We start from the raw sequence: 14,189 nt of genomic DNA, 5'->3' as shown, positions 1-14,189 counted from the left end.
GGGAAAAAAATTTAAAACAGCAATTTGGTCTATGAAATGATGGAGCATTCAGGGATAATTGTGTTTGTGCCAAAAATTTGCTGCAGACCTGCCTGAACACTTCAAAAGAAAAATAAATAGCTAGCTATAACACTGAAGGGAAGAAAATACACAAAAGGGAAGAAAGAAAGAAAACGAGAAGGAAAGAATGAGACCAGGAGAGAGAGACAGAGAGACTCTTGAGAGGGTTTAAGTCATTACCTCGTTGGCTAACTCCAGCAGAACAGGGTCTGAAGGACGTTTCTTGGCTTCACTACGGTACCTTCATTACAACAAAGAACAACGACCATGAAGAAAGTCAACAAACAAGGGGAGAGGGGACAACAAGAACAGGCCAGCCAAGACATGTTGATGTCCCGGATGGCTTTGGCCTCTGCGGCATTTAGAGCGCTTGGCGCGGTTCAAACGGTAGAGCTCTGAAACCTCAGACTGTCCTCAAACCAGACAGGCATGATCATTAACCAAAAAAGGGTGGCTCTGCCTCCTCCCCATAAGAAACCACAAAGCCTTCAAAGATCCCTCGCAGATAATCTATGAGGTTGCTGTTATGTAAGTGGATTACAAATGCATCATCCGGCTTCCATCCTGCAAAACAACAAACTTAATAGGCTACACAAGGCTAATTGTGATATGCAAAAATGCTTCCTTGCCTTCAGCCAGTTTCCTTTTGTTTTCTCCTGATTTGATTTTTGAAAGAAATTACATATAATAGGCCACCATACACCCAATCAGGGCAAATATCCAAGTGCACTATTTTTTTTTCAGTGGGGCTGTGTGCTTTTGTAGGCTTAGCAGGTGCGAGTGGGGATCTGGATGGCCTGGTGATTTGTTTAGAGGAGATTATATCTGTCAGCAGAGCCCACCCACTCACAAGCACTTGTCTAGTGATTAGTAGGTAGAGTAGACTGATTCCTACCTCTGGTAGTAGTCTTCAATAACATCTGGGGCATGGTGTCTCACAAGACTTCTTTTCATTCGCTTCTGAAAACATAAAATAATATTTTTTTTTAATGTTACTTACGGATATACACATGCACTATTCACTTATGTTGGCTTAAAAATGCAAATGCTTTTTTCTGCAACTTTGCTTTTTCCTCTGAATGAAAGGCAAAGCGTTGCTCTTGGAATAAAACTGTATATCCAGAAATGTTATTTTACAAGAGATGGAGGGAAAAAAAAAAATCATAGTCAATTTGTTCTATTTGTATTGGTCCATTTGTAAATGGCTGAAAATGTCATAAATGGAGATGCAAGGTTTTTTTGTAAGAAAGCTACAATAATCATTCTGCCCAGGGTGCATCTTTGTGTATGAGCAGACAAGATCAGTTATTGAATCTCAGCAAGTTATCTAATGATTCAATGTGAGTCATGGAAAACTTATTCATTCCTGACTCAAACCTTCAATTAACTTCTACTGTGAGGAAACTACAACCCATTTCAGCCTTCCCGTCTGAAATTGTTTTTTTATATACATGATTCAATTGCCATCTTAACCAGGGGAAAGAAAGAGCATTGCTTAAAAACAACTTATTTAAAAACTACAAAAAAAGCAATTCCGCAGGGACACGCCACTTGAGTGACACCTGTCAGAGGGATGATGAATGACTCCATTTTGTGCCTCTGCAGCCTTCTGCCACTCCCGGCAACGGCCATTTATCATCATCGGCTGTCAGCCGGGGAAAGCAGCAGTGACAGTGCGAGTCAGCAAACATTTAGCACACGGAGCCACACTACACGGGGAAATTATTATTGTCAGAATAATAATGGTTTAGCATAATTTATTACAGGTCCACCAAATAAGCAGGGGCTAGATGTTATTAGACAGATGGATGGGAAGGCTTGGCAGGATTCCACCGAGACTCAGGCAGGGCCCTCATCGTGCAAGTGGGGGAGAGGAGAAGGAGGGGGCATCCTCCAAACCAATCAGAAAGCTGGCAGTTCAATTACAAAGAAATAAGGGGACATTCATCATTCAATTAGGCACCTGTCAGGCCTCACAAAGGAAGAAAACTTCTAACCTGGTACTCCAGGGAGAAGATGCTCAGAAGAGTGGACTGCGAGTGACTGGAACAAATAAAAGAAGGACAAAGTTAATTACCAGAGTGCATTGCACAGAGACAAAGAAAGAGAGGCGCTTCAAAGCTGAGGCCAGCTGCCCTGTAATCTAAAAGAACATGAAAACAAGTGTGGCAAAGTTGTTCCAGATGAACACCTTGGACAAAAGGTTCCTGCTGAGATGCTTCGTGAGGGGAGGGGGGTTTGGGTTACAGAGAATCAGGTTGGTGTGAAATGAGAGAAAATAAAAGCACTCCCACTCCTCATATCACTGTCCACTATATTGCATCTGCATATTGCATCAAGCAGAGAGACTGTCCTAAATTTAACTAGCATAGAGAGTTCAAATGAGAAAAAGGCATAACCATGAAGATATAACATTCAACTCAAATTTAACAGGATGTAGTCCCATTATCAAGTAATATTTCTGTGTCAGAAATGGTGCTGGTGATAGTGAAGCAGAAGAAAAAAAGTTTGCCTCACTGTCAGCACTGGCATATGGGACATTCTGGAACATTCCCACTGCAACTGGTGGGCTTTGAAAATGGAAACTTTCACAGCAGGAAGCTAGGACTCCCAGGAGTCAGACAATTCCATGGGTTGCCATAAGCTACATTCATCTCCAGCCCCACTCAATGTCAAACACCTGGCAAGGGCGGGGGGTAAGACTGCTGTTCCATTGCTGCTGTCTCCTTCCAAATCCCCCATACAAAAACACCAAAATATTCTAAGTAATTATATTTTTGCCCAAAAATGTATAACTAGTATCCACTATAATGTACAGATATTGTACCTACTGTCTCACATGGCTTTCTTCCCACATAACACCCTCAGTATATGTGATTGTTAAATTTAATGGACTTCTCTTTACAAGTCACCTGAGAACAGAATGTAAATAAAGACTGGAAAGGCAGGCTTCCTTCTGCATTGAAATATTGAGTCTACACTGGTCATCAATCAGAACATGCACCAATGAAAACACCAGAGAGGGTTATATGAAAGAAGCCTTATTGTTAGCATATTTATATTCTTCTCATTATAGTCAAAATGAAATAAAAATAAGAGTTGAAAATACATTAAAAAGAGAGTAGTGGTTATATATAGTGAACAGTGTGTGGACACTCTCCCTGGTGTGTGCTTCAGCCATGTGGCTGACCATCAACAACTCAGCTTGAACAAAGTTTCAGAAGGGGAAAAATAACATCTTTGTGAGCATACCTCTAAGAAAAGAAGGCTGGCAAGGCATTAATTTACAATGATATGCACAGGCCAAAGGGTCAGTGCAATTAAGTGGGCCATTAAACGGTCAACTGTCAACATGTGAACACTTAAGAGGAGAAAAAAAAAAAGTCCTCTACACTTCAGCCTTGCACCTGAACGTTTCAACAACGTTACTGCACAATTCTCAAGGCCCTGACCATCCCCTCTCCTGAATCCAACATCTGTTAGGTTTTAAACGGATTACTCTCTATAATGATCATGATTACTCCCTAATTGCTAAATCTTTACCCTGTTAAGTTTAAAGGGAGGTAAACTGCCCTAAATATCTGTGAAAACATACCTGTTTTAAACAACAGGGAAAAAACTTTGAATTCTGCACCTTAGTGTTTGTGCTTCAGCTGGCAAAATACGGCCAAAATACTCTTCCAGCGGGGTTACTACAATGCAGACAGAAACATAGGAAGTCTGATAACCAGTTCAGATCATTCTATTGTGTCTGTGCAGGCTTTAAAGGCAAAGGGGTATAACGTTCCTCTTTCCACAGAAGACATTAAGACGAGGCTTTTTGCAGCCTTTTCCTTGATGCATATTCAACCTGGGTCCTCTGGTGTACTCTTCTCTCATTGTGGTACAATACCATGGGATTTACAATGACACCTGATCTAAAAAAGCCCTAAACAAGACTATTATGCTGTACATTACGTCGACACCACATTTATTCCCAACTCTGCTTTGCTAACCCCAAATTCAGGCTTTGGCTCTTTGGTAGGAAGGATTACCCACAAATTGATGTGAGGCATTCCCAAAGCCCATCGGTACAAAGCCAAATCAAATGCTTTTCGGAGCCATTTTAAGAACTTCAGGAAAATCGCAATTCGAATGTGTAGTAATAGTCTCAGGCTATCATTGAACACTCACCCTGTTAACACAACGATATGATGACCGTTGATCATGAATTTTTACATGCAGAAAGTTTATACTTCAATTCTCCCATTAATTCCTAAGATCTATTCAAAGATATATGATGTAACACTAAGTTCAGTACAGACTTTGATTGTTTAAAATATTTATATCAATAAAATAAATCAAGGAAATGCTCTAGCCTGTTTATTTACACTTTGTTGATTATGTATTCTGGCATAATCTTTTATTTATCCTTGAATGTCTTTATCTTTCTAAACCACTTTTTGCTCCTAAATTAGAGTTGGGAAATGAACAGGAGGCTGGAATTACTCGTACATCATTAGAGCAATGGGCAATTTTGAAAAAAAATTGGGGAAAAAAAAACAAACATATCTACAAGAGCCTATTAGAGAATCAGGCTTCCACTTCACACACTGGCTGAGTCAAAAGCAAAATATACATCTTAAATTTAATAGACGACAAACTGTATTTCAACTTATTTTCGCATCTACAGCAACACATAAAAATGAAAAGATTATAGAATCATCACAAGCAAGCTAAATTTCAAAAACAACAACTAAATATGGCATAAGAATCCAAGTTTAGATCAATTTTAAGAGATCCTCCAAAAGACAAAGAAAACAATAGTACAATATCACAAAACTCACTGTGCAGTACAGCATGACTTAAGTTACATTTCAAAAGGTATCTGAAACAGTAAAGGAAATCGTTTGAACTGTATTGTCTATATGAAACACGATGTAGAATTCAGCACCTACAGGACACATCATGAGACTACCAATTTCTCATAGGACCCATTCCCTCACAGACTGATATATCAACTAAGGATGCACTGATAATGGAACTGTGGGCCAATGCTGATATCTGATGCTGATACATAAAAATCCCATAACCTAACTAGATTAGTACTAGCGGAAAATGTTCAATTTATTTAAAAACGGGGTTACAAATACAGCAAAACAAAAAAAAACAAAAAAGTAGTCCAGTAGACATCTATCTGATGCAAATATTTTTTTTAAACGCAATTATCAATTGCAATTATATCACTGTGCATCCCTAGTATAAACCCTTCTTTGATCTGTACTTCTTAAGCCTGATAACCTATGTAATGACTGAATAAAATTAATTCATTTTATTGGTGGGGAAAAAGCATCAAATGTTAATATCAGATTATTTATGTCTGATAAAGTAAAAATGAATTGTACTTATTTGGTGGCTTCACTAATTTAGCATCCATGGGGTTGTGGGCATCAGACCACAGGGCAGCTGCTGAATGCATGTAAACCCAATATATCGTAATCCCTACCCTCTGTGCTGCAGTATTTACAACAGCAACGTGTGAAACTGGTCAAAGTAGACTGATGTGAGTTGTCAAGCAGCTAAACTGCTGTTCTTCTAAACTGGACCAATTTGTATTTTCTCTGCTGAACCACTGGTAAATGGGCATAAAGTCCAGAAAGAATAAGATCAGTGAACAGCAGAAGTCAGCAAGGGGTTTTGATTTACCAAATTACCACATCTATAATGAAACTGTCTATTCTTTTCAATTAGACCTGTGGTTCATGGGGAGGAAAAAAAAATACAAATGACTGCAATTTGAACAGTATGCTTACAACATCTAGGTAAAATCAGGAAAATACTTCAGTGGAATAAGAATGAAGAGAGCTATTAGAAGGTCATAGAACAGTATTAAGCCTATTGCCTCTAGCCTATAATTTCAAACAGGGAAAAACAGAAGGTCTGCAATCAGAATAGTGCCTTGGAAATCATTCAGAACGTAATTACCCTTCTCTACAACCTACGACATTCCATTAATATGCATGTGGCTGAAAATAGTATCGAAGCCAATTTGATTAAAATATCCCACTCAAACTGTTCCATGATGTCTACTTAACTCTACCATCAACTGAACAAGTTAAACTACAGCACTTTGCTCATATTCATAAACAGAAGAGCATTTTACATACACAAACTGCATGGTGATCAAACAAAGATTAAAGCACTAATTGAGAATATTATCTTTTCTGCATTTTTCAACCAAAGCAGTTTACTTTAGTTTCCCCACTGTGTGTAACAAGAGAGCAAAGCAGTAGCAGATTTAAAGAGACACTCTTCTCTTAATTATTCAATACTTTTTCATTTCAAATCTCATTCTTTCTACAAATGATTAATAATAAAAAAATGACAGCAATTAACCTAATGAAGGCCACCTGGCTAATGACATCTGTATCATATGTTTTGATGATAATTAGCATTTGCCACACCTCTGTAGCGTGATGCAGAACTTAACTGAAGCATAGCAAATATCGTTCCTAATGGTTTTAAGACATGCTCCAGAAAGAAAACCCTCTTATGGTATTGCCTAGGTTTGGCAAGGTCAGATTGAGTTAGCTTGATGCTGACATTTATGAGACTTTAAGAAAGCTTGCTTGCTCTAGATAACATTTTAGTCAAAAGCCATCTTGAATAGTGAATGAAGTAAGTGCAGGCCGCATATGATCTGCTTTGAAAAGCAGAGACGAGGAGAGTGGGTGGACTGCTTCTTCTCAAGTCTCTCTCTCTCTCTCTCTCTCTCTCTCTCAAATCAATATTTTGCACCAGAGGAAAATACTTTACTGGATTTGTTTTTGCTTCATGCTCCGCATATGTAAATGCCCCTAATTATACATGCTGATAAGAGCAGGCGAACATCTGTTTCAGCCCAAACAGCATTCACATAAAGAGGAAACTCACAACTGTGATAGATGTGACACACCAAAACGAAAACATAAACATGTATAATGGGCTGTGTAGTTATATTCAATACCCTTCATATGTATCAATAAATAAATACGTTTGCCTAAATCATTATGTTTATGCTATGCATTCTCTTTACACCATTTTATTGTATTTTTATTAAACCAATCGCTTCCACGTAGAAACAAACATCTGATTATCAAACTGAATGCTAGCTTGTCACCAGTACCTTGCGGTTGCTCTGTACACCACACTCACTATGACTGCAGTTTGACACAGATTTGGCAAGTTAAGCAAAATGTTTTAACCACAGGTGTAGTTTTATAAAGTTTCTTACTGCTTCACATTGCTAGCTCTCTGGCTAGCACGCTCTCAGTTTATTACCTAGAATTAATGGGCCAAGAAAATTAATCATTCATGAGCTGTAAGAAAATTATTCAGACTAAAGTAGAAATGACTGAGTTTAGCGTGTGCTCAGAAATAAAGCAGTTCTGAGCAGCTTAAAAATCTTTCATTTAGATAATACAGTTTTAAAAAAATGCTGTTTCCTCAGCTTTCCCACACCACTTACTGAGTTACAGTAACACAGCATCAGGGTGGCACTGGTTTAGTATTTTAATGTAACTATAAAAACAATTATTGATCAGTTATATTTTTTCATTACCTTGTAGAATTTTAGTTTTACACAGCAAAATAATTGCATATGCTTTATGCAAGAGTACATAATAATAAAAATGCTGATAATAATGTCTCCCACACAGAGGCTACTCTTCTTAGGTGTCCCCCACAGTATACTAACAGCCATCCAATTATATCTCGTCTTATTCTAACAATTTTCAAAATATTTTACATTGTTATATATAAACAAGCACACTAATAGCATGACATGCAATATCAGTTGCTTGTGTAATAGCATTATAAAATAAATAAATAAATAAATAATCATATGATAATGCACAAATTTTCTTTACCCCCATTTGAGACCTGTACATTTTGGAACTTGTACGACACTAAACAACAACAACAACAATAATAATAATAATAATAATAACACAAAACGTTCTATAAAATATCTTCAGCCTTTGTTACATATTAGGAATAATTGAAAATGAAAATATTCAAACGTTGTGGCCCAAAACTATACTGTAAAAATTGCTATTATTCATATATTACTTTTTTCTCCTACCAGGTGCTGTTAAACAGACAAGCATTCAAATGATTCAAATGTTCAAATGTAATTCTTGTGTACGATATATTATATATATATATATATATATATATATATTTTTTTTTTTTTTTTAATAAATTACTGAAAATCAAACAGAAAAAACAAACAGAAACATGTCTTTAGAACAAATATTACATTTAGTCATGGAAAATGCTTGAGGTTCTACATGCCCATGTTAACACCAAAGAAAAAAAATGAAAAACTTAGTGCACAGCTTCTCAAAGACAAAAGCACTTACAGTTTCCCCACATTACACATTCATCTTATATCCTCCGGAAACGCTGATCTTAACAGCATAGGGAGCATCAACTTTAGACAACAGCTAACGCCTCTTGGTGCAGAAGCACTGGCTCTTTGCTGCCTTGTAAAGGAGCATAGTAGCTTTATAATCTTTTAAATGGTGCCTTAGAGGCTTGCAGGCTGTCAGTAGTTCAATAACAATCGCAAAAATGACAATATCCGCAACACTGTCTCTACTTTAATTATGATCAGCTATGAAAAGTAAGGGTCTATAGTTGTAATAGTGCCAAAACACATTACAATTATTATCACATGAATATTTTTTCTAAATCAAAATCATTATCATTCCTTTGTCTACAAAACCTAATGCAAACTGGAAAATTATGCCTCCATTACTCATCATGCATTGTGCATTCTTTAGTATGACAAGGAAGCACATCAGGCCAACCAAATGTCTACTCCCTTAAGCACAGCTCCAGCACTTGTACCTTTCTACACAATTTGTTCCATTCCTCTTCTACCATTGATCCCAGTATGCAAATTGATCCTCAGGCTAAAATCACATACAGCCACTGCACTGTCCTCAGCAAAGCACACTTGCAGAACATTGTGTAAGAGAGCATGATGTGCAGCATTTCACTGAATACTGCTTTGGTCATCGTGTACTACAGCACAGGTGATTCTGAAAATCACTCTGCTGATAATTCTAAAATCAGTACACTGAAGTCAACCTTCAGGTTACAGTTTACTTTGAAACATTTTTGGCTGGTGAGACAGATGTTTTATGACCGCTTTCAGCAGATGCTTTAGAGCCTAATATACTTATCTTAGCAAAGAATAACAGGGCACTGTATCTAACAAGGAAACATTTAATTCCAGTTCTACCAAATCAAGCACGCTCCAGACATACTCTCGTAAACTAAACGAAAGGTCTTTCTGGCATCCAACCCCCTTTTTGGCCCTTGGCTTTCTTTCTTGTGCCTGTTCAACGCCTGACCATATAAACAATCCCTGTTCTGTGATTAGGCCTTCTGTATCCCTGACAGCACAGCACTCCACTGGCCAGGGCAAAGCCACAAGCCTAAGCTGCCAGCTCCACTTTTTGTTTGCACTGTGAGCCAGAGACGTGTGGTCTTCCATGGGAGGGACGACGGGGCCCAGGGCAACAGCTCTGGGAGCCAGACTGGCTACTGGCTAATGTCATCACCGCATCTTTACTGCACTGTCTAAGCAAAAGCATTGTAGTCAAAACAGTGGCCCTGACACTAAAGAACTTTCAACAAGACGAGACACACAAAGTAAAAAGCTCTGATTTTGATACTTTGTCTCAACAGTTTTAATCACACATATAGACAATGAAGGGAAAAAGAAGAGGAAAAGGAATAAAAAAAATAATGAATTTTCAGTTAGCATGACGATACAGAGACTAGTTAGCGTATAATTCAGTCCTATTGGATTAACAAGCATGTAATGGAGAGATAAACACCATAACAGCAATAAATAATCAATGAGGAGCCCCTCTGCTTCAAACCCCAGCTTGAACATTACCATCGAAAACAAAGTGTCTGCAGCCAAGAAAATCAGCATATCAATGGCACATGCCACAACAACACTGGCCTTTGGTTTACTCCAAAGATCACGCTAGATAAACCCCAAATAACAGAGAAATTAACAAATGCTTGACATTTGCTCAACATCCATTATTCTGACACTTCTTCAGAATTTCAAAAGGCTGAGTGCATGCTTAATCAACATTCATATTCCCCAAGCGAGCCACTGGCACCATATTGCAGCCCGCCTCAGTGCTGATGAAAACGGCACATTAGGGCCCGTTTTGAAAACGTTCAGGGACTCTGCTGGGACATGTGTGTGCGAGTGTGTATGGAGAAAAAAAAAGGGGAAACCGCACACTCTTCCTCTTTAAAGCGCATCCAAGACCGGAGCATCTGCACAGATTCATTCTCTCCACACTTCACCCAGCCGGCTCTCCAAACTCGACAGACATATGCAAAATGAGCTGAATGGCATTATAAAGAGGGAGTAATCATTACACCCAAATTCATTCATAGCGTTGTGCAGAGGGCCGATGGAGGCCTCTCTCTCCTGGGACAAAGACCAGGGGGAATGACAGTGGTCCCACATGATCCCAGTCAGCCAGGCAAGGTCTCCGAGATCCTGCTTTAATTTCCAATTCTAATATGAAGCGGGGAAAGAGAATAGGCCCAGGACTGATGTCACATCCCGCCACTGGCCCATCACGCCCCCCGCTCTAGTCTCATTGTAGTGGGGGCACAGACACTAGGCAGGACAGGCCGTCCAGGCAGGAGGTGTGCTGGATTTGCATGTCCCTCCATTGTGAGCAGGGGGAAAAGTGACAGCACCGTGTCCAATTCTTTTCCCTTCAGAACAGCTCGAGCCCGGCAGGATAGGCCAGGCTGACAGATGACTCCCAACATCTGTGTTACGTGAGCGATACAGATGAGGGACTTTGCATCCCCCTCGCAGCCAAACTCATACCCCACTAGACAGAGCTCAGGGACCCAGCGGAACTCAGCTTCAAATGACCAGAGCCATTATGGTGATTTCAAGTAGGTTTATCATTGATTAATTTGTCTGCCTTTTTCTATATATACACACATATATTTATAAGTTTTAATTAAATCATTTTCTGTATGAACACATGTATGTTGCATATGTATCAGTCCATAACTTTTGGAACAGTGCAGCTCAATAATTGCTCACGAAGTTGAAAAAGTGGACATTGTGTCAGACATTGGACAATGTGTCAGTGACTGTATTTCCGTTTTTTTATTAAAACTTCACAGGGGACCAAAGGCAAACTCTCAAGCTCACAGGTCTAGATAGGACTAAAATATTTAAAGAATATTTACATGTGAATGTTTTTTATAGCAATTTTAATGTGATTATTTTTGTTAAGTTACAGGCCAACAAATAATTTTTTTCCAGGCTGGAAAGCTGAATGTAGCATACCAGACTACCAGTTTACAAGCTCTGAAGCTCTGCATTATTAGGTTATTTTCCCAATTAATTATTAAGACAACACTGATTAATGTAGAATATAAATAAAACTGCATCTCTTGCAATTTGAAAATTGTACCCTCTTAAATCGCAATTTTGATTTTAAAACAATTAATCTTTCAGACCTAGTTCCAGGGCAATATCAGAGGCTTTATAAAACCTTTAAGATTTAAAAAAGTTTCAAAAGTACCCTCTAATGCATTTCCATAGCTGAAAGGATGCAGCAGCTTCAGCGCAGCACATTCACAGCATGCGACATCAAAAATATGAAAAACTGGTCCTGAAAGCAGACGATATTCTTTCATTAAGTCCACGTGGGCACATATTACATATCCGTTCAGCATGGATAGGGGGTTGCAGAGTATGACAAGGCTGGGAGATTGGAAGGATTCTCTGATATGATTCTGCAAGCATGGCATTCCCAGCAGGGACAGCCTGCATGAGGACCGATGAAGGACAGAACTCCTTGTTCCCTAGACCCCCAAATACACAGGCAGGCTGCCTGTCTCCACTCCAGCACTGACTAAGGCCCTGGGCTTTCAGGCACAGAGGAGGGGGCTGCTAGGCACTGGAAGGGGAGGATTGCTGTGCCTCAACGCATGCTAAGAGATGATGGATGGCCTAGTCGATATGTTATGTCTTAAGAGCCTGATTTCCTGCCAGTCCAATCACTAACCCTCCAGAGTCCGGCTCAGCTGATTGGACAAGCAGAATAATTTCGCAGGCTGTGAAAACACTACCGCCATGGCCGGCTGTCAGGTTCTTAGACGCCGTTCAGGTTTTTAAAACCAGGGCCTCGCTGAGATTCTTTACACGCAGGAAATATGAACAATAATACCAAGACGAATCAAAGCTGCTAAAACAAGCATTTGTTGCCATGTACAATCAGCCAAGTGAAGAATTGAGCGCGTTTTTTTTTTAAGCAATCATCCAAAACGAAAAACACTGCACAAATATTAGTCACACTACAGTTTAGAACAACTGCCTCACACACAGATTTATTATTTGAAGAAAAAAAAAAAAAGTTAAATCCATGAAAATTAGGTCATACATCAGGGTAGACCATGAGGACAATGGAATATAAAAAAGTGGCTGGGGGATCAGCCTAGCACATATCATATTCTATAAAACGCTGACGCCAATAACAAAGGCATGTTCAAGGTAGGCTGTGAACCCCTTAGGGACCCTGTGCCTTATTCTAGCAGTGATTACAGCACTATGAAACTAGGAAGCTCCCAATTCATGCGAGTCTCTAAGTGACCTCTAAAGGAACAGGGGCTGCCTCAGTGGCCTTGGGGGATTACATGTGTTACATTCAATAAAGAGCAGTCCCTCATTGTCAAGGCGACACACAAACAAAGCCATTAACCCTAGCTTATACAATTCATCCACAATATAAACACTATGTAGTGAAGTGATATGTAAAAATATAAACAAAGACATACATTAGGAATTGACCAATATAACAATTTTTGATATATCCAAGAATACGAGCCTAGCAATGGGACAAAATGTTATTATGGCAAAACAAAGCAGAAGGCATAGGTATAAAAATTATATTGCTATTCTATCTTAGCATGGTAAATCTGCAAAATATTCCATATTGTTCATGAGCACACCTATTTAAATGTGTTATCTATGTATTCTCTGAAAATAGATAAGATATGAAATAATAGATAAGTTTAATCATTTACTAGATGTCATTAATACTTTGCTCATACACCTTTACTGACCATATCACAAAGTGTTGTGGGCTGGAGGTTAGGGAACCAGCCCTGTGACCGGAAGGTCGCCGGTTCGATCCCCTTGGCTGACAGTCCATGACTGAAGTGCCCTTGAGCAAGGCACCTAACCCCCAATTGCTCTCCGGGTGCCATGGATAGGACCACCGCAGCTCACTGCCCCCTAGTGTGTGTGTTCACTAGTGTGCATGCATGTGGGTGTACTGCACAGATGGGTTAAATGTGGAGGTCTAATTCCACAGTGTGCAAAAAAACACAGTTGGCAAAATGGTTCTAAATTAAATTTAGTATGGTGCCATAAAATTCATTAATTAAAATGCAAAATCAAAACTAGTTACTACAACAAGGTAGCTTGTAAGAGAATGTAAAACCTGAGCAAATAATTTTGATAATTAAGAATTCCCCAGGACAAATAAATAAATGATTTTTTAACTAGAAACTCCACATAAAATCATTGTACCGATGATACTCTGCATCCAAATATTAATCCATGAAACACTAAGGGCCAACCCAAAGGAAATGAAAACTGATATTCCAGATCTGGGATCAAATGCTCTCGTCCTTTCCATTAGTCTTATACAGTCTTGTCAAAGTCATTCACAGCAATAACTCACACTATTCTCCCATTATCAGCAAGGGAACTTTGCCATGGTTGAACTCACATCAAATATCATTGTCTTTCCAAGTCACCCCATGCAGAAATAACTGATTAGACATCATAGCATCTTCATTAGAATATTACATAATTTCAGTTAACATCTTGCACAAAACTTGCACTAGCCTGGTCTTGGCTTTTCTACAATTAATTGTAATTATCTTCTTGTTTCTAAGGCGGCTGAAGCCTACAGGTCTGCATCACCAAGCTCCAACACTTAATCTTGACATTTTTACTGACTTAACTTTACAGTTACTCCAAAATGTTGAAATGCTAACTGAATAACTGAAATGCTAACTGAAATGCTAAC

General features: G+C 38.8%; 1 protein-coding gene across 4 annotated transcripts in view; it reads right to left on the bottom strand.

Moving 5' to 3' along the window:
• Positions 1-14,189, bottom strand: part of cdin1 (CDAN1 interacting nuclease 1) — a 69,796-nt gene that overhangs the window by 51,695 nt on the left and 3,912 nt on the right. For all 4 annotated transcript variants that reach the window (XM_017690906.1, XM_037541723.1, XM_037541724.1 and 1 more), the window contains exons 3-5: positions 2,058-2,103; positions 956-1,020; positions 241-301 (exon numbers count right to left, since the gene is read on the bottom strand). In XM_017690906.1, coding sequence (XP_017546395.1) covers positions 241-301; positions 956-1,020; positions 2,058-2,103 — 172 coding nt within the window. The remainder of the gene's footprint in view (positions 1-240; positions 302-955; positions 1,021-2,057; positions 2,104-14,189) is intronic.

This window comes from Pygocentrus nattereri, chromosome 10 (genome assembly GCF_015220715.1).
Source record: "Pygocentrus nattereri isolate fPygNat1 chromosome 10, fPygNat1.pri, whole genome shotgun sequence".
In the NCBI taxonomy this organism is placed as follows: domain Eukaryota; kingdom Metazoa; phylum Chordata; class Actinopteri; order Characiformes; family Serrasalmidae; genus Pygocentrus; species Pygocentrus nattereri.
This window is presented reverse-complemented; position numbering and strand designations above follow the sequence as displayed.